Source organism: Narcine bancroftii, chromosome 6, assembly GCF_036971445.1.
Source record: "Narcine bancroftii isolate sNarBan1 chromosome 6, sNarBan1.hap1, whole genome shotgun sequence".
Classification (NCBI taxonomy): Eukaryota; Metazoa; Chordata; class Chondrichthyes; order Torpediniformes; family Narcinidae; genus Narcine; species Narcine bancroftii.
In genome coordinates, this window is record NC_091474.1 from 211,649,795 (window position 1) to 211,671,256 (window position 21,462).

The following is a 21,462-nucleotide window of genomic DNA, read 5'->3' on the forward strand; positions in this document are numbered from 1 at the left end:
TTCATCCACTTAAAAAACTGGAATTTCTTCTAATATTTCAGGAACTATCCTCGTCACTGAGCGGAATTGTGTGCAACATGAGTTGTTGATGGGAGCATACAAGTCCAGAAGTGTAGAGAACAGAAGCTTTAACAACCCAACTTATTCCAACAAGTAGGTGGACAAAATTCATTCATGCTTTTATTTCTGAGATGGCCAATTGTCACAATTGCTCTGCAGCAGACATAATATTGCTAGCTTTCCACTCAGCTCTGGATCATCTCAAAAAGTGCAACTTATACATACGGCTGCTCTTCATCAACTACTTCTCAGTCTTCAACTCCATTATTCCCTCAGTGCTGGTCAAGAACCTAAAAACCCTAGGCTTCTGTACCCTCCTCTGCAACTGGATCCTTGACTTTCTCATTGAAAGACCACAGTGAGTACAAATTGGAACCAACGTCAACACAGGAGCACCTCAAGGATGTGTGCTTAGCCCACTGTGATTGAGTGGCCAGGCACAATTCTAATGCTATCTACAAATTTGCCGATGACACCACAGTTGTTAGCAGAATCACAAACAGCAATGAGGGAGATAGATGAGCTCACTGAGTGGTGTCACACCAACAATCTTGCATTCAGCATTAGCAAAACCAAGGAGATGATTTTGGACTTCAGGAGGAAGTCAGGGGAACATGACCCAGTCCTCATCTAGCATTCAGTAGTGGAAAGAGTCAAAAAATTCCTGGGTGTCAATATGTCCAAGGGTCTGTCCTGAAGCCTCCACATTGATGCAATCACAAGGAAGGCTGTACTTTGTGAGGTGTATGAAGCGGTTTGGTATGTCACTGAAGACTCTTGAAAACTTCTACAGGTGTACTGTGGAGAGCAATCTGGCTGTTAGCATCACTATGGTATAGAGGTGCCAACTCTCAGGACAAGAAAAAACTCCAGAGGGTTGTTAACTCCGCTTGCAACATCACAGACACGAGACTTCACTTCATCAAGGACGAGGCGGGGTCTTAAAAAAAGTAGTCCCTATCCTCAAGGAGCCCCACAACCCAGGCTATGCCTTCTTCACTCTGCTACCATCAAGAAAAAGGTACAGGAGCCTAAAGATGAGCACTCAGCAGTACAAAGTCAGCTTCTTCCCCACTGTCATCAGATACCTGAATAATCACTGCCTTACTTTTTTTATGCACTTTATTTTATTGTTGTAAGATGGTTTTATATGAATGTTTGCACTGTGACGCTGCCATAAAACAATGAATTTCGTGACTTGTTCATGACAATAAATTCTGATTCAATAAACCAGTTTGAGGTTAAGAGTGGTTTGGGTATTTTGTCAACATGAATTTTTTCTCACAGATTGATGTTTGCTCGAGCTTTTGGGGAGAGTTTAAACGAGTTTGGCAGGGGGGTGGGAATCAGAATGAGAGGACAGAGATTAGGGAGGAAGAGCACCTAGATTGGAAGGAGAGGAGGGAACAGAACGCAAAAATAAATGAAGGAGGGAAGGAGGTAAAGGTACATTGTAAAAAAGGAGTATATCTGGAGGACATTCTCTCAAATGCATATATTTTAATGCAAGGAGCATTTTAAAAATGGAAGGTGATCTTAAGGCGTGGATAGACACATGGAAATATGATATTGTGGCCATTAGTGAAACCTAGTTGAAGGATGGGCATTTTTGGCAGTTAAATATTCCAGGATTCCATTGTTTTAGGCATGATAGAACAGGGGGATAAAAGGTGGAAGAGTTACTTTGCTTATTAGAGAGAACATAACAGCAGTGCTGTGGCAGGACAGTTTGGCGGTGTTGTGGACAGCGAGGAAGATAATCAAAGCTTACAGGGTGATATAGGACAGATAGAAGAGTGGGCAGAAAAATGGCAGATGGAGTTTAACACTGATAATTGTGAAGTGCTACATTTTGGTAGGACTAATCAAAATAGGTCATACACGTTAAATGGTAGACAATTGAGGAGTGCAGCAGACCAAAGGGATTTAGGAGTTATGGTACATAATTCCCTGAAAGTTGAGTCACATGAATATAGGGTGGTGAAGAAGGCATTTAATATATTGGCCTTCATAAATCAGAGTAATGAATACAGGAGTTGGAATGATATGTTGAAATTGGATAAGGCATTGGTGAGGCCAAATTTGGAATACTGTATGCAGTTTTGGTCGCCGAATTACAGTAAGGATATAAACAGAATAGAGAGAGTGCAGAGGAGGTTCACGAGAATGTTGCCAGGGTCTCAGGGTTTGAGTTAAAAAGATATGTTGAGCAGGCTTTTGTCCCTGGAGCATAGAAGATTGAGGGGTGATTTGATAGAGGTATTCAAAATTATAAGGGGGAAGGACAGAGTCAATGTGGATAGGCTTTTTCCACTGAGGGTGGGGGAGATTCAAAAAAGAGGGAATGGATTGAGAGTAAAAGGGGAAAAGTTTAGGGGAAACATGAGGGGGAATTTCTCCTCGCAGAGGGTGGTGGAGGTGTGGAATGAACTTCCGACAGAGGTCGTAGAAGCAAAATCAATGTTAATATTCAAGGAAAAGTGTTGATAGGAATATGAACTGGAGAGGTGTGGAGGGTTATGAGGTCAGTGGAAGAAGATGTTTGACACGGACTAGTAAGGCCGAACTGGCCTTTTTCTGTGCTGTAAAGGGTTTTATGGAGGTTCTAATGTGTCTTGTGATTGTTGAGATGTAAAGCACATAGAGGAATTGGTTAGTTTGTTCACAGGTTTCAACCGTAAAAGTGAAATTTGTAAAATTGTTCATCGGCTTCAGCATTTCAAAAGGATTTTGCCTTCGTAATCAAAGTAAATTTTTTTATTTTATTTACAACAAGGTATAAACCGATTTCGGCCATTTAAACCCATAACATACAAACTCCGTGCAAACAACACCGGATTCTGACGCTGTAATAATACATACAAAATAATATTGCGTTAACAAAAAAATCATTGAGCTATAAAGGTAATTTAGTTTTATTCAATTTGTCACAATTATTTCATAAAATTGACTCAAAACAAAAACAAAAAAATGACTCCATCCTGCAGATGTTTTTCTAAACATTAAAAGCAAGTAGTTGTATGTAATCAATAAAAAATGTTGAAAGACAAAGCACAAATATTACAATAAATGCATGACAATAAAGGTTAAAAAAAATTCAGAGCACAGTTGCTTGTAGGATATGACATTATGTTGGAAATACAATCAAATATACAATTAAATGTCAAATTTACATCCTTCTGGCATTATTGAGAAAATTACAAATGGGTTTTGAAAGTTGATATATTGAAACAGAACGAAAATTCTACTGACATGCTAGTAATGGCAATTACATACCTGATCAAAGGCTGGAAAAATATAGTCTGCAAACTGTACTTCTGCAATAGCTGTAGCTCCTGTAACTGCTACCCCAATTCCAAATCCTACGATACCTTGTTCACAGAGAGGTGTATTGAACACTCGCTCCTTTCCTAAAACAAAGTTAAGTTTCATGATTGTACAGGATGAGGATTAAATTGATATTTAACTGAATCATAATTGCAATTAATTCAACATTATTTTTTAAATATTTCACAGCAAAATAACATGCAAAATTGTGTTTGGACTCATTCAGAAAACACATCAAACAATAATCTTGTTTCAGGGAATTAAAACAAAATCAATTATACAAGTTGAAAAATAACCATGATTCCTTTAATGTTATGCAAGAGTTTATTGTAAAATATATATCTTTTAAAGCCCATAAACATTTATGGTCTTGATTAGTACAGCTGATGGAAATGTGAAATAAAAATAGAAAATATTGTAAGTATTCTACAAGTTGATCAGCCTCTGCAAAGAGAAAGATTCAAGATCTTATAATGATGACAAGAGAACTGCAAGAACTGAAACATTCACTCTCTGCACTGAAGCTATGTGATCTCAGATCAGATACTATTTATTGTCATGTAATAAAACAATGCAATATTACACAAAGTAAAAACACAATGCTGGAGAAACACAGCAGGTCAAAACACTGTACTTTCTAGTTTCAGATGCATTATCAGAGTACATGCATGGCATCACATACAACCCTTAGATTATTTTTTCTGTGGGCAATGCTGAATGACCACTTATTGGTAGTGCAAATAAAACTGTACGCAGCTTACACATGTAAACAAATAAAGAACTGTAAACAGATAACAAATGTAAACAAACTGACTGTGTAACACAGAGAGAATTTATGACATTACAATTAAGAATCCATAAATGAGTCCTTGATTGAGTCTGTTGTTGAGGAATTTTTTTTTTTAAAACTTTATTTAAAATTTTATGACATGAATAAAATAAAAATTACATTTAAAGAAATAATAAAAAATAAGATAATAAAAATTAGAATACTACATCATTTGTTGTTGAGGAGTCTGATGGTGGAGCTATTCCTGAACCTGATGGTGTGAGTCTTGTGGCACCTATACCTCTTTCCTGATGGCAGCTAACGAGAACAGAGTGAGTCCTGGGCGGTGTGGATCCTTGGTAATTGCTGCTGTTCTCTGATGGCAGCATTCCCTGAACACATTCTCGATAGTAGGGAGGGTTTTTTTCTGTGTTGCCCTGGGCTGTGTCCACTATCTTTTGAAGGGCTTTACACTCAGAGGTATTGGTGTCCCCATATCAAATGATGATGCAGTCGGTCAGCACACTTTCCACCACACATTTGTAGAAATTTGCCTGGGTCTCTGTTGTCATGCCAAATTTCAACAAATTCCTGAGGAAGTTGAGGCACTGACATGCTTTCTTCATGATGCCATTAGTGTGTTGAGACCAGGAAAAAGCCTTGGAGAGTGACTCCCAAGAACTTAAATTTCTCGGAAGAAATTAAATTTCTTTATTTACTTTATATAGCAAAGATAAAGATGCATAACCAATGTTTCGGGCTTGAGCCCTTCATCAAGGTATGAAAAAATGTCAGCACGCATCTGAACAAAATGATAGGGAGGGAGGGGTGGGGGGTGAGCCCAGTCCCAATGACAGCGGTAATAGGTGAATGTGGGAGGAAGGGCATAGCAGCAAGTGTTGGGAGGAGGGATGGCCCTGTAAATAGAGAGGGTAGGGGGTGGAGAGCTGGAGAAAAGAAGACAAAGGGAAAGGGAAGGGAGGGAGAATGGAGAGTAGGCTAGCAGAAACCTGAGTTTGATGTTAATGCCATCTGGTTGAAGAGTGCTCAGTCAGAAAATCAAGTGTTTTTCCTCCAATTTATGGGTGGTCTTATGGGATAGTACATGAGGCTATAGACAGATATGTGAGTATGGGAGTGGGATACAGAATTGAAATGGTTGGTCACTGGGAGATCGAGAAGATTACTCGAACTTGCCTTCAGTATGCTATAAGGCAGACAAAGATTCTTCTTTAGCAATGCTTAGTCCAACTACACACTAAATAAATTCAAGCGCTTGCAGACCAGCATTTATTCAAATTTCTGCTACTCGGTATCTAGTCACAGGCAAAGAACCAATTCTTTTTGTATGTATTCTGTAACTTGAGGTTAATCTGCAAGAAAATTGATCAGATTGAGGAAATTCTGATACACTCCAGTAATAGTGATCTTGCAACTAACGGAACATTTAAGTAATGAGGCTTTGCCTGGCCTGTTTCTCATTTAAAAATGCAAAATTTGTAGTCTTTCAGCCCAGCACTGATGTGCTCATTTGGGCAGTAAAATTGCACCATTACAAATTATTTAATTAAAGAACTCATGCTTTATACATCTATGAAATTTAGTGCCCACCTCACTGACAAAAGGCAAAGGAGGAAAAACCCAACACCCAACCCCAACCAACCAATTTTCCCCTGCAACCGCAGCAACCGTGTCTGCCTGTCCCGCATTGGACTTGTCAGCCACAAACGAGCCTGCAGCTGACGTGGACATTTACCCCCTCCATAAATCTTGGTCCGCGAAGCCAAGCCAAAGAAGAGATAATGCTGCAAATTATTGCCCAGCTGTAAAAATAACATCAGCAAATGAGTAAGATCGTAACTTCAATAAAAGAGGCTCGCCAAATATAAAATAATTAGTTTCAGAATTGGCACATGAATTATATTTTACTTTCAATATAAATATTCCCATGAAACACCACCAAATATATATATAAAAGCTGAGTAAATACTGCTATTTTAGTATGCCTCAAACCATAAACCACATCTTATAATGGTTTCCTTGATAGACTTCTGTGCCATAGAAGAAAAATATTCTTTTAAAAAGGTTTCATTTCTTTTTAATTTTTTGTTTTTTTTTGTTTTTCGAAATTTATTTATAGTATCTCCATACATTCATTTCAAATTGACTTAGTATAATATTACATAATAGATACTAAATAATTTTCAAATTTTCACCCCCCCCCCACCTCCCCTTTTTTTTTCTTTTCTTTGGCTTGGCTTCGCGGACGAAGATTTATGGAGGGGGTAAAAAGTCCACGTCAGCTGCAGGCTCGTTTGTGGCTGACCAGTCCGATGCGGGACAGGCAGACACGATTGCAGCGGTTGCAAGGGAAAATTGGTTGGTTGGGGTTGGGTGTTGGGTTTTTCCTCCTTTGCCTTTTGTCAGTGAGGTGGGCTCTGCGGTCTTCTTCAAAGGAGGCTGCTGCCCGCCAAACTGTGAGGCGCCAAGATGCACGGTTTGAGGCGTTATCAGCCCACTGGCGGTGGTCAATGTGGCAGGCACCAAGAGATTTCTTTAGGCAGTCCTTGTACCTTTTCTTTGGTGCACCTCTGTCACGGTGGCCAGTGGAGAGCTCGCCATATAATACGATCTTGGGAAGGCGATGGTCCTCCATTCTGGAGACGTGACCCATCCAGCGCAGCTGGATCTTCAGCAGCGTGGACTCGATGCTGTCGACCTCTGCCATCTCGAGTACCTCGACGTTAGGGGTGTGAGCGCTCCAATGGATGTTGAGGATGGAGCGGAGACAACGCTGGTGGAAGCGTTCTAGGAGCCGTAGGTGGTGCCGGTAGACGACCCATGATTCGGAGCCGAACAGGAGTGTGGGTATGACAACGGCTCTGTATACGCTTATCTTTGTGAGGTTTTTCAGTTGGTTGTTTTTCCAGACTCTTTTGTGTAGTCTTCCAAAGGCGCTATTTGCCTTGGCGAGTCTGTTGTCTATCTCATTGTCGATCCTTGCATCTGATGAAATGGTGCAGCCGAGATAGGTAAACTGGTTGACCGTTTTGAGTTTTGTGTGCCCGATGGAGATGTGGGGGGGCTGGTAGTCATGGTGGGGAGCTGGCTGATGGAGGACCTCAGTTTGACCTTCCAGGCCAAACATTTTGGCAGTTTCCGCAAAGCAGGACGTCAAGCGCTGAAGAGCTGGCTCTAAATGGGCAACTAAAGCGGCATCATCTGCAAAGAGTAGTTCACGGACAAGTTTCTCTTGTGTCTTGGTGTGAGCTTGCAGGCGCCTCAGATTGAAGAGACTGCCATCCGTGCGGTACCGGATGTAAACAGCGTCTTCATTGTTGGGGTCTTTCATGGCTTGGTTCAGCATCATGCTGAAGAAGATTGAAAAGAGGGTTGGTGCGAGAACACAGCCTTGCTTCACGCCATTGTTAATGGAGAAGGGTTCAGAGAGCTCATTGCTGTATCTGACCTGACCTTGTTGGTTTTCGTGCAGTTGGATAATCATGTTGAGGAACCACCTCCCCTAACCCCTTAGGAAACCACCTTGTGGTGGTTAATTCCCAAAAACCCCATTGGGTGTGGTATAAACCACAAGTGGCCTATGACTTTCGGGAGCAGAAGTACCACTCCCTCCCCCCCCCCCCCCCGGCAGACAAAATACACGTATAAACCAAAAAATCATCATTTCTTATATCCATAAAACCCCGGTCCATCAATTTAACCAATCTTATTCATAAACTCTTTTTTTGAAAATCCAAACTTGATATTAAATTTTGTACCCTTTCCACCCTCCCAACACTGTTAAACATTGTTTACAATCAATAAAAGTTTTTTTTTTAATTTTTTTTTCAAGTCTTCCTGAATTTCATCCACTGAATTAAAACACCTCTGAACATCCCAGTTCAACACCGAATCTTCCATTCTTCTCAGTCTCAAGTTGAATTTGTAGCTTACTTTCAAAAAAAGTTTTTTTCAAATCTTTTAAAATTTTCTTGAACATAATTCCTTCGGTCTTGATCTTCTAAAGCATCAATGTTATTCATAAGTTCTTTCTTCTGTGTTTCCCAATTTAATACCAAATTTTCCACTTTGTCAATCTTCTCAATGTTAAGTTGAAATTATTGTTTATTTTCAAGAAAAACTTATTCAAAATTTTTAACTCTTCTTGGACATTGCTCCTTCGACTTTAATTTTATAAATCATCAATCTTGTTCATAGTTTCTTTCTACTGAATTTCCAAATTTAATAATAAAGTTTCCGTTTTTTCCAATTTTCTCAATATTAAACTGATCTTGTTGTTTAGTTTAAAAAAAACCTTTTCAAAACTATTAAAATCTGTTTGCAATGTATGCATACTCATAGATAATAAATTCACTCTTCCAATATCCCATCCAAAAAAAATCACTGATAAACCTTATTGCAGGTCAAGGAGTTCCATATATATGTTTATCTTCAGAAAATATTTCAAATATTTCAAATCAACATTCGTCGCCATCTTTCAAAAAGGAGTCCGAAATCAACTTTAATAAGTTCTATTCTTGAGAAAATTCCAGCACTAACTCCGGCTCTGTCTGGGCAAATAGGTCAAATTTCTTCCAAAGTCAAAGAATGTAATTTTGTTCTGTATTTATAGATAATAAATTCATCCTTCCGCTATTCCATCCAAAAAAAATCACTAATAAACTTTAATGTTATCTGGATTTTTAAAACTCACGGGCAACCAATGCCAATTACTGCAATTTATCTTCATAAAACATTTCAAATCAATATTCATCACCATCTTTCAGAGGGGTGTCCAAGGCCAGCTTATCCGACAGTCCAAATAATGAGCTCCGTTCTTAAGAAAATTCCAGCCTTGACTCCGTGGTTCTGTCTGGGCAAGTAGGCCGAGTTTCTTCCAAAGTCGGAGAGTGTAGTTTTGTTCTGTATTTGAACTCTATTTTCCTTAATCTTTGTTGCCATTTTAAACTAAAAACAATTGATAAACAAAACAAAGACTTTTAACAGAAAAGAAATATTCTTAAAACGGGTATTTATATAACTGCCTGGGGGAGACCGGGAATGCACGTCCGCTCCCTACGCCATCTTGCCACGCCCCCCCCAAAGGTTTCATTTCTGACTCACTATCTTATTTTTTAATTTAACTCCAATTTAATTAAATTATCTGACTTTTATCTTTTCCATGTTCCCTACATTACCAGTATTTTTTTTTTACTTTTGACTTTCTTTTAATTCCAGTCATATTATATAGCATCTGGCAAGGGGTTTGAGTTTTTCTCCTCCATTATTTTCTTCTTTCCTCTTTTTTTTTGTATTACCAGAATTTTTTCTAAAGTATATACTATTTAGGATATGAAACATGAATATGATTTACAATTTATGTATACTAGCGATATATGGAATACCTTATTTAGCTTATGTCACTGTCCATCTTACTGAATTGTACCCTTTTTGTTTGTAAAAGTCCTTTATTAAAATCAATTAATTTTTTTTTAAAAAGAAAAATAATGTCCTGCAATTTTAATGTGCCCTTAACCAATGAATTTACATCAATAAAGTTAGGATGGTTTTTATATATGTTAAAATATCATTATACGATTATGCAAAAGTAAAATCCTCCTATATTTTCTGATTCCAAAATTTTACACAGTCCTTTTCATAGTCCAAATCATTGACTCGGTCACAAAGAAATATATTCCTGACATCCGTTGAGCTTGTCCTGAACTTCACCCAACAGCTGTCAGCTCAATTGTAATCTTAACTTTCAGCACCATGTTTGTAACTAGTCTGCAGATCAATAAAGTGCTGCCAACTTAAATTAACTTTGATATTATTAATAATCTACATGAGAAGAAGTAACATATGTTTCTTTTTCAGCCTTTGAAAATATGATACAGAACAAATATAAAAATAGTCCCCAAAACCATACGATTTAAAAAAAAATCTACTGGTTATGATATGGCAAGACTGTTTATTGCCCGTCTTCTACTGTCAAGATAGTATAAGCCTTCTCCTTAATACTCCACCATTCTACTGATGCTACTGCCACAAAAACTTTGTGGACAAATTACAGAACATTTTTTCAATTATACTAATGGAGTCATCTCAAGATATCATGCAGTTTAGTCTGGTTTAAAAAAAGTTAACAGAGGATAAAGTGATCATCATTTCACTAGCCCTTCTGAGCATTACCTAATGTGACCTTATAATGGAGAGAAGGTTTTGGACTTTGGAGAAGGGATGGGGGTTTGAATTATAAGCCACTTTCAGGTGGCCACCATACCAGACTGTAAAGCAGCCAATTGTACTTCTATGCAGCTGGCAGGTGGCCACCTGAAAGTGGAGAACCCGGCCAGGAGGTTTACCTACCTAACTCTTCTCTTGTAGGTATAATATCCTTCTCCGAGAATCCCCTGTTGCACCTGAAAGCAGCTCATGCAAAGCTACTAGCAGCTTTCAGGTGCCTAGCAGCAGGCAAGCTATTGACAGTCAGCTGGCAACCTGCTGATAGTCACCCTCCCCACTTCCGACACCTACCCTCCCCGCTGTCGACATGTACCCTCCCCGCTGCCGAAACCTACCCTCTCCGCTGCGGACACCTTCCCTCCCCGCTGCCGACACCTACCCACCCCGCTGCCGACACCTACCCTCCCTGCTGCCGACACCTACCCTCCCCGCTGCCGACACCTACCCTCCCCGCTGCCGACACCTACCCTCCCCGCTGCCGACACCTACCCTCCCCGCTACCGACACCTACCCTCCCCGCTGCCGACACCTACCCTCCCCGCTGCCGACACCTACCCTCCCCGCTGCCGACACCTACCCTACCTTCCCCCTGCCTGAGAGTCTCCCGGCGTGGAACTATGGGGCTAGGGCGGGGGATTACGGGGCTGTGGCGGTCGACAGGGGACTGCAGGGCTGGGGCGGTCGGCGGGGGACTGCAGGGCTGGGGCGGCCAGCGGGGGACTGCAGGGCTGGGGAGGCCGGCGGGGGACTGCAGGGCTGGGGCGGCCGGCGGGGGACTGCAGGGCTGGGGCGGCCAGCGGGGGACTGCAGGGCTGGGGCGGCCAGCGGGGGACTGCAGGGCTGGGGCGGCCGACGGGGGACTGCGGGGCTGGGAGGAGACAGTGGAAGGGAATTGCCAACCTCCACGGATTCACTTCAGCACAAAAAACAAGGTCACAGATTTCCGTCACGTTTCTGCAGTCAGACGCTGACCCTCTCCATCAGCAGCAGTGCTGGATCATTTGAAAATTAGGTTTTAAAATAGTGCAGTTCAGCACAGGTTGAGGCACCTCAGCCCCCACATCAGCGCCGAACACAAGGGACAGTTGAAACGCGTAGTCCTCCACCAGCTACCCCAGCCCCGCAGTTCCCTGCCGGCCGCCCCAGCCCCGCAGTCCCACACCAGGGGGCTATCAGGCAACGGGGAAGGGAACTGTCAGGCAGCGGGGAGGTGAGGTGCCAGGCAGTGGGGAGGCGAGCTATCAGGCAGCAGGGAGACGAGCTGTGAGACGGCCGCCCCTGTCCGGACTCAGGAGCCAGTATTTGGTCTGCGGGCCCTCTCCCAGCTTCAGACCTTTCAGGTGGCAGAACACCACCTTCAGCGCCGCCACCTGAATGTCCCTTCGCAGACACCCGGAGCCACATTCTCCAGGCGATTCCACCTGAAAGCAGCTTTATTAATTCTTTGGAAATGTTAGCAGTCTTTAAGAGAAGTGGTCTCAAGCCAAGTAGAAGCTAAACTTGATCACCTTCAATCTGCTGGAAATACCAATCCATAAATTTGAAAATAATTGTTCACTATTTGAATTTTCCATATACAGTAAAATCCCTGTTTTCCTAAATTTAAACAACTGCCAGACTCAAACAAACAGCAAAAAAAATTGTGGGGAAAAACTGATAAAAAAAATGAACATTTAAAATTGACGCCTCTAGTGGTTAGTTCTCCATTCACGCAACACACAATTTCAAGTAACCAAACAGTTCATTTAACAAGCATCTATCAAGCTCTGTGCTGGATAGTAGGGTTTTACTGTACTCCAATGTGTTTGAAATCTTAGAACTATCTACCAGTATATCTACAAAATCTGTCTTTCATTTTATCATGAACTTTATCATTTAAAATTGCACTTGAAGCAAGTTTATGAAGACATTTTCTGAAATTCATATGCAGTGACTCTTCCCAGGTATCAAATTTCCTCTCACTCCTGCACATAAGAAATTTCATTCTTTATGAATTTTGTCTGCAATGCTGAACTCATTGAATGTAGCCCCCTCAAATGTCACCTCACATCTAGGTGGGGCCAAGACAAAAATGCTAAAGGACAAGTGAAAATTTGTTGAATAAAAGTGTTTTCTACAAGTGGCAGAATGTGACAAATAATAAGCCACAAATAAAAATTGAACATCAATCAATAAAGTTTTCAGTGTTTGAGGATTCTCAGTTACTATTATGCAAAATAGCTTTCACCCGGATGTACCATCTGCAATTTCCATTTGCCTTCTTCCACTCCCCGAAACTTATTCCCAACTTTGTTTAAAAATTAAAATTAAAGTCAATTAAAATTAATCTATTTTTTGATAAAATAAGGAAATAACACTATCTAAAAATAATAAAAAAATAAATCATTTTAAAAATTAAACTAAAGTGAAATAATGTAGAATAACAACATATCTTTATTGATGCTTCTTAACTTCATGCAAGCCACAATTCAAATCATGATCCATCAGAGACATAATCCCAGTTTTTGCTGGTGTTAAACACCAGTGAACATCTAATTATCCCCTTAATATTTTCTGACACAATAATGCACTTCACCAAGAAATAGTGGCAGGACCTGGGCTAATCCATAAGAACGACTGTTCAATCTCCTTCACCTTCATCTAAATCTTTAAGGTGCCACACAAAAAAAGATACCTGCATATCTGCACACTTAGAAGCTGAGCTCCAACTTATAAATGATCAGTTCAATGAATTGGCATTACAATGAACCTTCATAAAACACAAATCCATAGAACAGTATACCACAGGAATAGGAACAGCCTTGGTGGCTGCCTCTACCATGATGCCAATACTAATCCCATTGACCCACACATGGACTGCAACCTTCTATTTCCAGACCATTTCCAAATCTATCTCAATGCGTCTTAAACATTGCCATCATATCTACTATTACGACCTCTCCGGCAAAACACACTACGCAAAAATAAACTCGCCTCACAACCTCCTTTAAATTTACTCCCTTTCATCTTAATATGCATTTGACAACTACACCTTGGGAAAAAGATTATAACTATATACACCACCTTCATTGCTCATAATTTTATATCTATCAAGTTGCATTCCAGAGAAAACAATCCAAGTTTATCAAATCATTCCAATTGCCAATACTCTAATCCAGGCAAACCTCTTCTGCATCCTCTCCATAGCCTGCATATCAGATCAGATACTATTTATTGTCATGTAATAAAACAGAAATGAAAAATTACACAAAATTGCCCTTAGTCTGCATTTAGGCAAAGATTCACCGTTAGCATTAGCATTGCCCAGTGCCCATTATAGTCAGAGAAAGAAAAAAAAAGTAATTCCCCCCCCTCCCCCACATCAACAGAGTCACAGAGTGTCTGTGGATTCACCTCCAGCACTCCCGCAGCCCCTGCAGCCACACAAGACTCCAGTTCAGTTCAAACCATCGGCAACCTGAGCCCAGACTAAACCTCCAATACAATGAGGAGGACTTAAATGCCCATGGCCCTTTGACAGCACTCCTTGCCCTCAGCATCCTCTCAAATCCAAGTTCTGATACCTGGTTCTCATCAGCCAGTCTCCAGCAGCCCACAGCCTAGTGTAAATCCTTTGGTTTCAAGTTGACAGTAGCCCACAGCCTCTGTGGGTCCCTCAGAATCAGAATTTATTGCCGTGAACAAGTCATGAAATTCGGTGTTTTGAGGCAGCATCACAGGGCAAAAACACATATTATAACCATATTATAACCACATTACAACATTAATATAAAAACAAAATATTAATAACAATAATAGGGCACATAAAGGAAGGCAGTGTCTTTGGTTCATTGATTATTTAGGAATCTGATGGCAGCGGGGCAGAACCTGTCCTTGTGCCGCTGAGTGCTCATCTTAAGGCTCCTGTTCCTTTTTCCCAATGGTAGCAGAGTGAAATGGCCTGGGTGGTGGGGTCTTTCAGGACAGAGACTGTTTTGTTAAGACACCGCCTCATGTAGATGTCCTCGATGGAGTGAAGTCTGGTGCCTGTGATGTCGCAGGCCAAGTTAACAACCCTCTGGAGTTTTTTCTTGTCCTAAGAGTTGGCGCCTCCATACCAAGCAGTGATGCAACCAGCCAGATTGCTCTCCACGGTACACCATATAACCATATAACCACTTACAGCACAGAACAGGCCAGTTCAGCCCTACTAGTCCATGCCGTAACAAATCCCAGCCCTCCTAGTCCCACTGACCAGCCCCCGGTCCATATCCCTCCAGTCCTCTCCTATCCATGTAACTATCTAGTCTTTCCTTAAATGTAACCAATGATCCCGCCTCGACGACGTCTGTCGGAAGCTCATTCCACATCCCCACCATCCTTTGCGTAAAGAAATTTCACCTCATGTTCCCCTTATAATTTTCCCCTTCAATCTTAAACCATGCCCTCTAGTTTGAATTTTACCCACTCTTAATTGAAAAAGCCTATCCACGTTTACTCGGTCTGTCCCTTTTAAAATCTTAAAAACCTCTATCAAGTCCCCTCTCAATCTTCTACGCTCCAGAGAAAAAAGCCCCAGTCTGCACAACCTTTCCCTGTAACTCAAACCTTGAAATCCTGTCAACATTCTCGTGAACCTTCTCTGCACTCTCTCTATTTTGTTTATATCTTTCCTATAATTTGGTGACCAAAACTGTACACAGTACTCCAAATTTGGCCTCACCAATGCCTTGTACAATTTCATCATAACCTCCCTACTCTTGAATTCAATACTCCGATTTATGAAGGCTCACATTCCAAATGCCTTCTTCACCACACCATCTACCTGAGTATCAGCCTTGAGGGTACTATTTACCACAACTCCTAAATCCCTTTGTTGCTCTGCACATCTCAATAGCCTACCTGTAGAAGTTTATGAGAGCCTTCGGTGAAATACCGAACCGCCTCATACACCTCACAAAATATAGCCGCTGGTGAGCCTTCTTTGTGATTGCATCAACGTGGAGGCTCCAGAACAGATCCTCGGACATGTTGACACCCAGGAATTTGAAGTTCCACTACTGAACGCTCGTTGAGGACTAAGTCGTGTTCCCCTGACTTCCTCCTGAAGTCCACAATAATCTCCTTGGTTTTGCTGACGTTGAGCACAAGGTTGTTGTCGGTACATCATTCAACGAACTGATCTATTTCCCTCCTGTACATTTCCACTTTGCCGTTTGTGATTCTGCCGCCAACTATGGTGTCATTGGCAAACTTGTAGATGGCATTGGAATTGTGCCTGGCCACACATTCATGGGTGTATAACAAGTAGAGCAGTGGGCATCCTTGTTGATGATCAGTGAGGAGATGTTTCCAATTCATATTGACTGTAGTCTTCCAATGAGAAAGTCAAGGATCCAGTTATGGGGAGCGGGGGCAGGTACAGAGGCCTAGAGTTTGTATCTTCTTGAACAGCACTGAGATAATAATGGCATTGAAGGCCATGCTGTGGTCTATGAAGAGAAGCCATATATATGAATTGCAGTTTTTGAGGTGATCCAGAGCTGAGTGGAGAGCCAGCGCTATTGCATCTGCTACGGAGTGATTGTGACAATAGACGAATTGCGTTGGGTCCAGATCTTTACTTAGGTACATGTTTATTCTGGCCATGACCAGAATCTCAAAGCATTTCATCACAGTAGAAGTTAGTGCTACTGGTTGGTAGTCATTGAGGCAGCCCACACTACTCTTCTTGGGTACCGGGATGATTTTTTTTTTTAAATTTTTTATTTTTCACACCATAAATCACATTAGCCATGATATACACTTTTTCTTTTTCACACATTTACAGTGACTTTTTCTCCCCCCACCCTCCCTCCTCCCAAGCCACCCCCCCACCACCCCCCCTCATCCATTTTAGGTATACACTCTAGGTTGCATTAATTCAGTCAGACAATGTTGTCATTCAACAAAAATACACCAGAAATTCTACAGAGTCCATTCTTTTCTTTCCTTCTCCTTCCATCAACTTAGGTAATGTTTGTCCCCGGTAGGTTTTCGCTATTGTATTTAATGTAAGGCTCCCATACTTGTTCGAATATTTCAATATTATTTCTTAAACTATATGTTATTTTTTCTAATGGAATACATTTATTCATTTCTATATACCATTGTTGTATTTTCAAATTATCTTCCAATTTCCAGGTTGACATAATACATTTTTTTGCTACGGCTAGGGATGATACCCTTGCAAGGGTTCACCCTCTTGAATGATGTTCTGACATCACCCACAGAGACAGATATCACAGGGTCCTCAGCCATTTTGGGATTCTAGTAGACACTGTTTGGTTCTTCTTCTCAAAGAGGGCATAGAAGGTGTCCATCTCATTGGGTAGTGAAGCACTGCAGCAATCTATAGTGTTCACCTTCGCTTTGTAGGCTCTAATGGCCTGCATTCCCAGCCTTAGGTGAATTGCCATTTGCTTCGGAGATCACCTTCTGCAGGTTGTACCTTGACATCTTGTAAAGATCTCAATCTCCGGCCTTAAACACCCTTGTTTTCCCCTCAGCAGGTTGTGGATTCTCTGATTCATCCAGTGTGTCTGGTTGGAGAACATCAGTATTTGCGCGTGGGCACATATCCACGCATGTCTTGATGAAGTCGGTGACACCTGTGGCATATTCATTCAAGTCTATGGATGAGTTCTTGAATATGTTCCAGTTAAACGATTCAAAGCAGTCCTGCAGATGCTCCTCCGGCTCCCTTGACCACACCTTTGCCGTCTTCTCCACTGGTGCTATGGTCTTCAGTCTCTGCTTGTATGCCGGGAGTAGAAGTACAGCCAAGTGATCACACTTGCCGAAGTGCAGTCGTGATATGGCTTGGTTTGCATTTTTCATCCTGGTGGTCAAGTGTATTGGTTCCCCTGTGATGTGTTGCTGGTAGTTTGTCAGAGATTTCTTCAGGTCGCCCTGATTGAGTCTCCCATAATGATTTGGAAGGCGTCTGGATGTGCTGTCTCATCGCTGTTTATTACAGTGCTCAGTCCCTCCAGTGCCAGCCTGACATTAGCCTGGGGTGGAATGTACACTGCAACCAGGATGATGACGGTGAACTCCCTCGGCAGGTAGAATGAATGACATTTGATCGCCAGATGTTCCAGGTCGGGGGAGTGGGACTGGGACATGACTGTCACGTCTGTGCACCATGATGAACTGATGATGACACAAATGCTGCCTCCCCTGGTTTTTCCAGACGCTGGTGTTCGATCAGCACGATGAAGGGTGTAGCCCTTGGGTTGAAGTGCCGTGTCAGTGGGGGAATATCCACATTTAGCCATGTTTCTGTAGCAGCTCTCCCTGATTTCGCTCTGATGTTGGTCTGGCTTGGAATTCATCAAGTTTGCTCTCCAAGGACTGTACGTTGGCTCAGGTCCAAGCATCTCAGCTTGATCTATAGCCCCCCTCTGTGTCCACATGGTGAGGTCTTCTTTACCTGGCTCGTGGGTCCGCTGCTGAAGTAGTTGTGGTACCTGCTGGAATTGCTGAATCGGCTTGAGCTGTTTAAAACTCCGGAGCTGTTGTTGTAAATCAGAGTTGTTGTTGAACAGTTTAAATGTCCCTCAGCCTGACAGATATTGCTGATTCTGCCAATTTCAAGTGATCTTCGGATCTCCAAGATGTCACTAATTTTGATGTTTTTTTTTCATTTTTTGTTTGATTTTTAGGTGTTCAGAACAGGAATTTTGATTATTCCGTCAGAGCGACTCACAGAGTTGCCACAGTAAGATGCCATTTTTTAAATGTCCTCATTAAAACTACATTTTTAAAATGCTCTCGCTCGTAAGTCACCAACAGCTCATCGTCTGTGTATGTCCTTCAGCTGCAGAGCCCGTCAATAGTCTGCACCATGGTCACCATCCTCTGCTTCTCCTCAATGAGAGCTGTTCTCCCCTTTACTGGTATCCTGCACCAGTTTGCTGCTCTCCTGGAGTCTGCGACTCGAGGTCACTGCTGAACACAGGCACCGCCGCCGTCTTGGGCCCAGATCCCTGGTCACATGATTTTAAATAAAACGCCATGCTACCCAATTAACCTACAACCCCTGTATATTTGGAAGGGTGGGAGCACCTAGAGGAAACCCACACAGACACGGAGAGAACGTACAAACTCCTTACAAACAGCATAGTTAGTGTAACAGCATTTCACTAATTATGTTAACTGTGCCACCCTTTGTTGGTTCTTTTTTGGTATATTCAGATCTTTGGCTACTTGCAACTTCAGCTATTTGAACAGTTCTTACTTCCTAAAAACAGGCCTTTATACTTGTTCACATTACATAGTATCTGACTGCTTTAATAAATTTACTAAATTTTGCATTCCCTTTTGCCTCTTCGAAATGAACTGTTTCCCTTGAGTTTAGTTTCATGCAAAATTTCACTAATTCACATGAATTACCTCCAACCACAAATTAGAAACTGGTTTTTATAACTATTATCAGAATTATCATATTTTCAAATCAGCATGGCAATTCCTCTTGAAAAATACATACCTTTGATTCAACTATAGTACAATACCCCATATCTGAAACGCTTGGCACCAGATGTTGTTCGGTTTTTGGGTTTTGTCGGATCAAAACCGAGAAAACCCAGAAACAGCACAGTAACATCTGTGGAATAAACAACAAACAACATGAAAATTCATGTGAAACAATATTTAACACAAAAAAAAACTCGATCTCCACCACCTGTCCCCGACACCTCTCAACCGCCACCGCCGGCCCCCATCTCCATTCCCCGCTCCTGCCTTGGAGCCCCCAAGGTCCCCATTCCTGCCTGGGAGCCAAAGGCGACTTCTTCGATGCAGATGGCACCACACCCTATATTGAGAATGCAGTCGCCATCGCAGGTTCTGGCTGCAGCCGATGCTGAAGACTTGGACCCAGCTTCGTTTGGCAATTTCCCAGCCAAAAGTAAAAATTTCATTTTTTTTTAAACTGATTTTGTAATCAACCCAGCACCAGCAGAGCGACAAAGCCCCACATGAGGCAAGACCACTTATGTTGTCACGTTGGCAGTAAACAAAAGATCAGTTTTTGGATCTTTTCAGTTTTCGCAACTTCAGTTACAGAGTACTTGGCCTGTATTAACATTTCCACAAATTCCCATGAATTCACAAACTTCGATTTAACTGCTAATGTTTCTTGTGAATATTTCTGTAACCTTTTCAAAAATTATGTTCTCGAAAGTCCATTTGGATATTACTAACTAAAAAATACAAAGAGATTAATCATATGCTTCCATTCTTAATCCATTCTGTGATCTGTTTACTCTTGTTAATTCAAGTAGTTGATGCTTAAGCTTATTTGGTTTGTGAAAATTTGTTTTTAATAGCCTAAAGAAAGCTCTTGGTGCCTGCCCCATTGACCATCGCCAGTGGGCTGATATCACCTCAAACCGTGCATCTTGACGCCTCACAGTTCGGCGGGCAGCAACCTCCTTGAAAGAAGACCGCAGAGCCCACCTCACTGTCAAAAGACAAAGGAGGAAAAAACAACACCCAACCCCAACCAACCAATTTTCCCTTGCAACCGCTGCAACCGTGTCTGCCTGTCCCGCATCGGACTTGTCAGCCACAAACAAGCCTGCAGCTGACGTGGACATTACCCCTCCATAAATCTTCGTCCACGAAGCCAAGCCGAAGAAAGAAGAAAAAACCTATTAAAAAAAGGCACAAGAAAACAGGAGGAGGAGCACTTGACCCTCGATTCAATACAATCACGGGTGAACTGTTCCATGTCTTACTCATCTTCTTTGCCAGTTTAAGTCCTGCTCTTTCAAAAATATATATCTACCTTTAATTATCTACAGAGATCTTGTCTCCACGACCCCCAAGATTCATATTTATTGTCACAGTACATAGATGTCATCACATACAACCCTGAGATTCTTTTCTTCCTGTGGGCGAGGCAGAATTACCTCTTATCAGTAGTGCAAAAAAAAACTGTGCACAGCGTATACATGTTGTGACAGAGTATAGATATATTTTTGGGAGATAAATTGGGAAAGATTTGTTAGAGTAGGTCACATGCAAACACTTTAAAACAGATCTTATTTGAAATACTGGAGCTCTGCTAATGCTAGACATATTGGCCCCACAGCCTTTACAAGGGCCCAAGAGACTTCACTAATGCATTGTTGTTTACAAAAAGGCAACAGATGAAAAAGTTTGATGGAGACGCAGATTGTCATGTGGTTTATCAATCAGAGAGTCAAACAGGCTTTCTTTCTGTGAGAAAGAGAGAGAGAGAGAGAGAGAGAGAGAGAGAGAGAGACACACACACACACACATCACTTCGCAGTGTTACAGTCAGCAACACCAGTTGGGACTGGAACAGGACAAGCTGGCAAGCTTGTGGAAAACCCCATCTTGAAGACAGGTTGTGAGTTCTTGGTTCGGCCTGGTCTAATATTTCACTTGGAATAAGATAAACAAAAAGGAACTCTGCAGTGACCTGAAAGAAAGAGGTTATCATCTGGAGAACCCTAAGGGGGCAAGTTTCGTCAGCAAGTCACTGAAGTGGCTGATGGAAGTAAGTCAGTTGTGGATATCCTGGAACAACAAAGCTCTCTCTGAAAACTGACAAGAACCTTCCTGAGTGGTAACCATTTACCTTTCAAGCACCAAAGCCTGGTGAACTTTATAAATGTTAAATTCTGTGCACAGTATAAGAATTGGAGGAATGCAAAATGAGATTGGACTGTGAACCAAAAAACTTTTCTGTTACACATACATTACATACACGTGTGCTTAGAATTAGAAGGGGGTAAAGTTTGGTAAGTTAAGTTAGAGTTTGATCCTGTTTTCATGTTTAAAGATAATTAAAAGCAACTTTTGTTTAATTAACCATTTGTCTTGGTTTATATCTATTGCTGCTGGGTTTTGGGGTTCCCTGGGCTCATAACAATGTAAACAAAAAAAAGAACTGTAAACAGAGGAGAGAACTCCAGAGACTCCCAAGAAAATTTCCAACATAACTCAAATTTAAATGACCACCCATTATCCTATAACTATTTCCTCTCAGTTGGAATTCTCCCACTAGT

At 41.5% G+C, this 21,462-nt stretch overlaps 1 protein-coding gene across 4 annotated transcripts in view; it reads right to left on the reverse strand.

Moving 5' to 3' along the window:
- Positions 1-21,462, reverse strand: part of bckdhb (branched chain keto acid dehydrogenase E1 subunit beta) — a 231,248-nt gene that overhangs the window by 182,837 nt on the left and 26,949 nt on the right. For all 4 annotated transcript variants that reach the window (XM_069887393.1, XM_069887391.1, XM_069887392.1 and 1 more), the window contains exon 4: positions 3,337-3,470. In XM_069887393.1, coding sequence (XP_069743494.1) covers positions 3,337-3,470 — 134 coding nt within the window. The remainder of the gene's footprint in view (positions 1-3,336; positions 3,471-21,462) is intronic.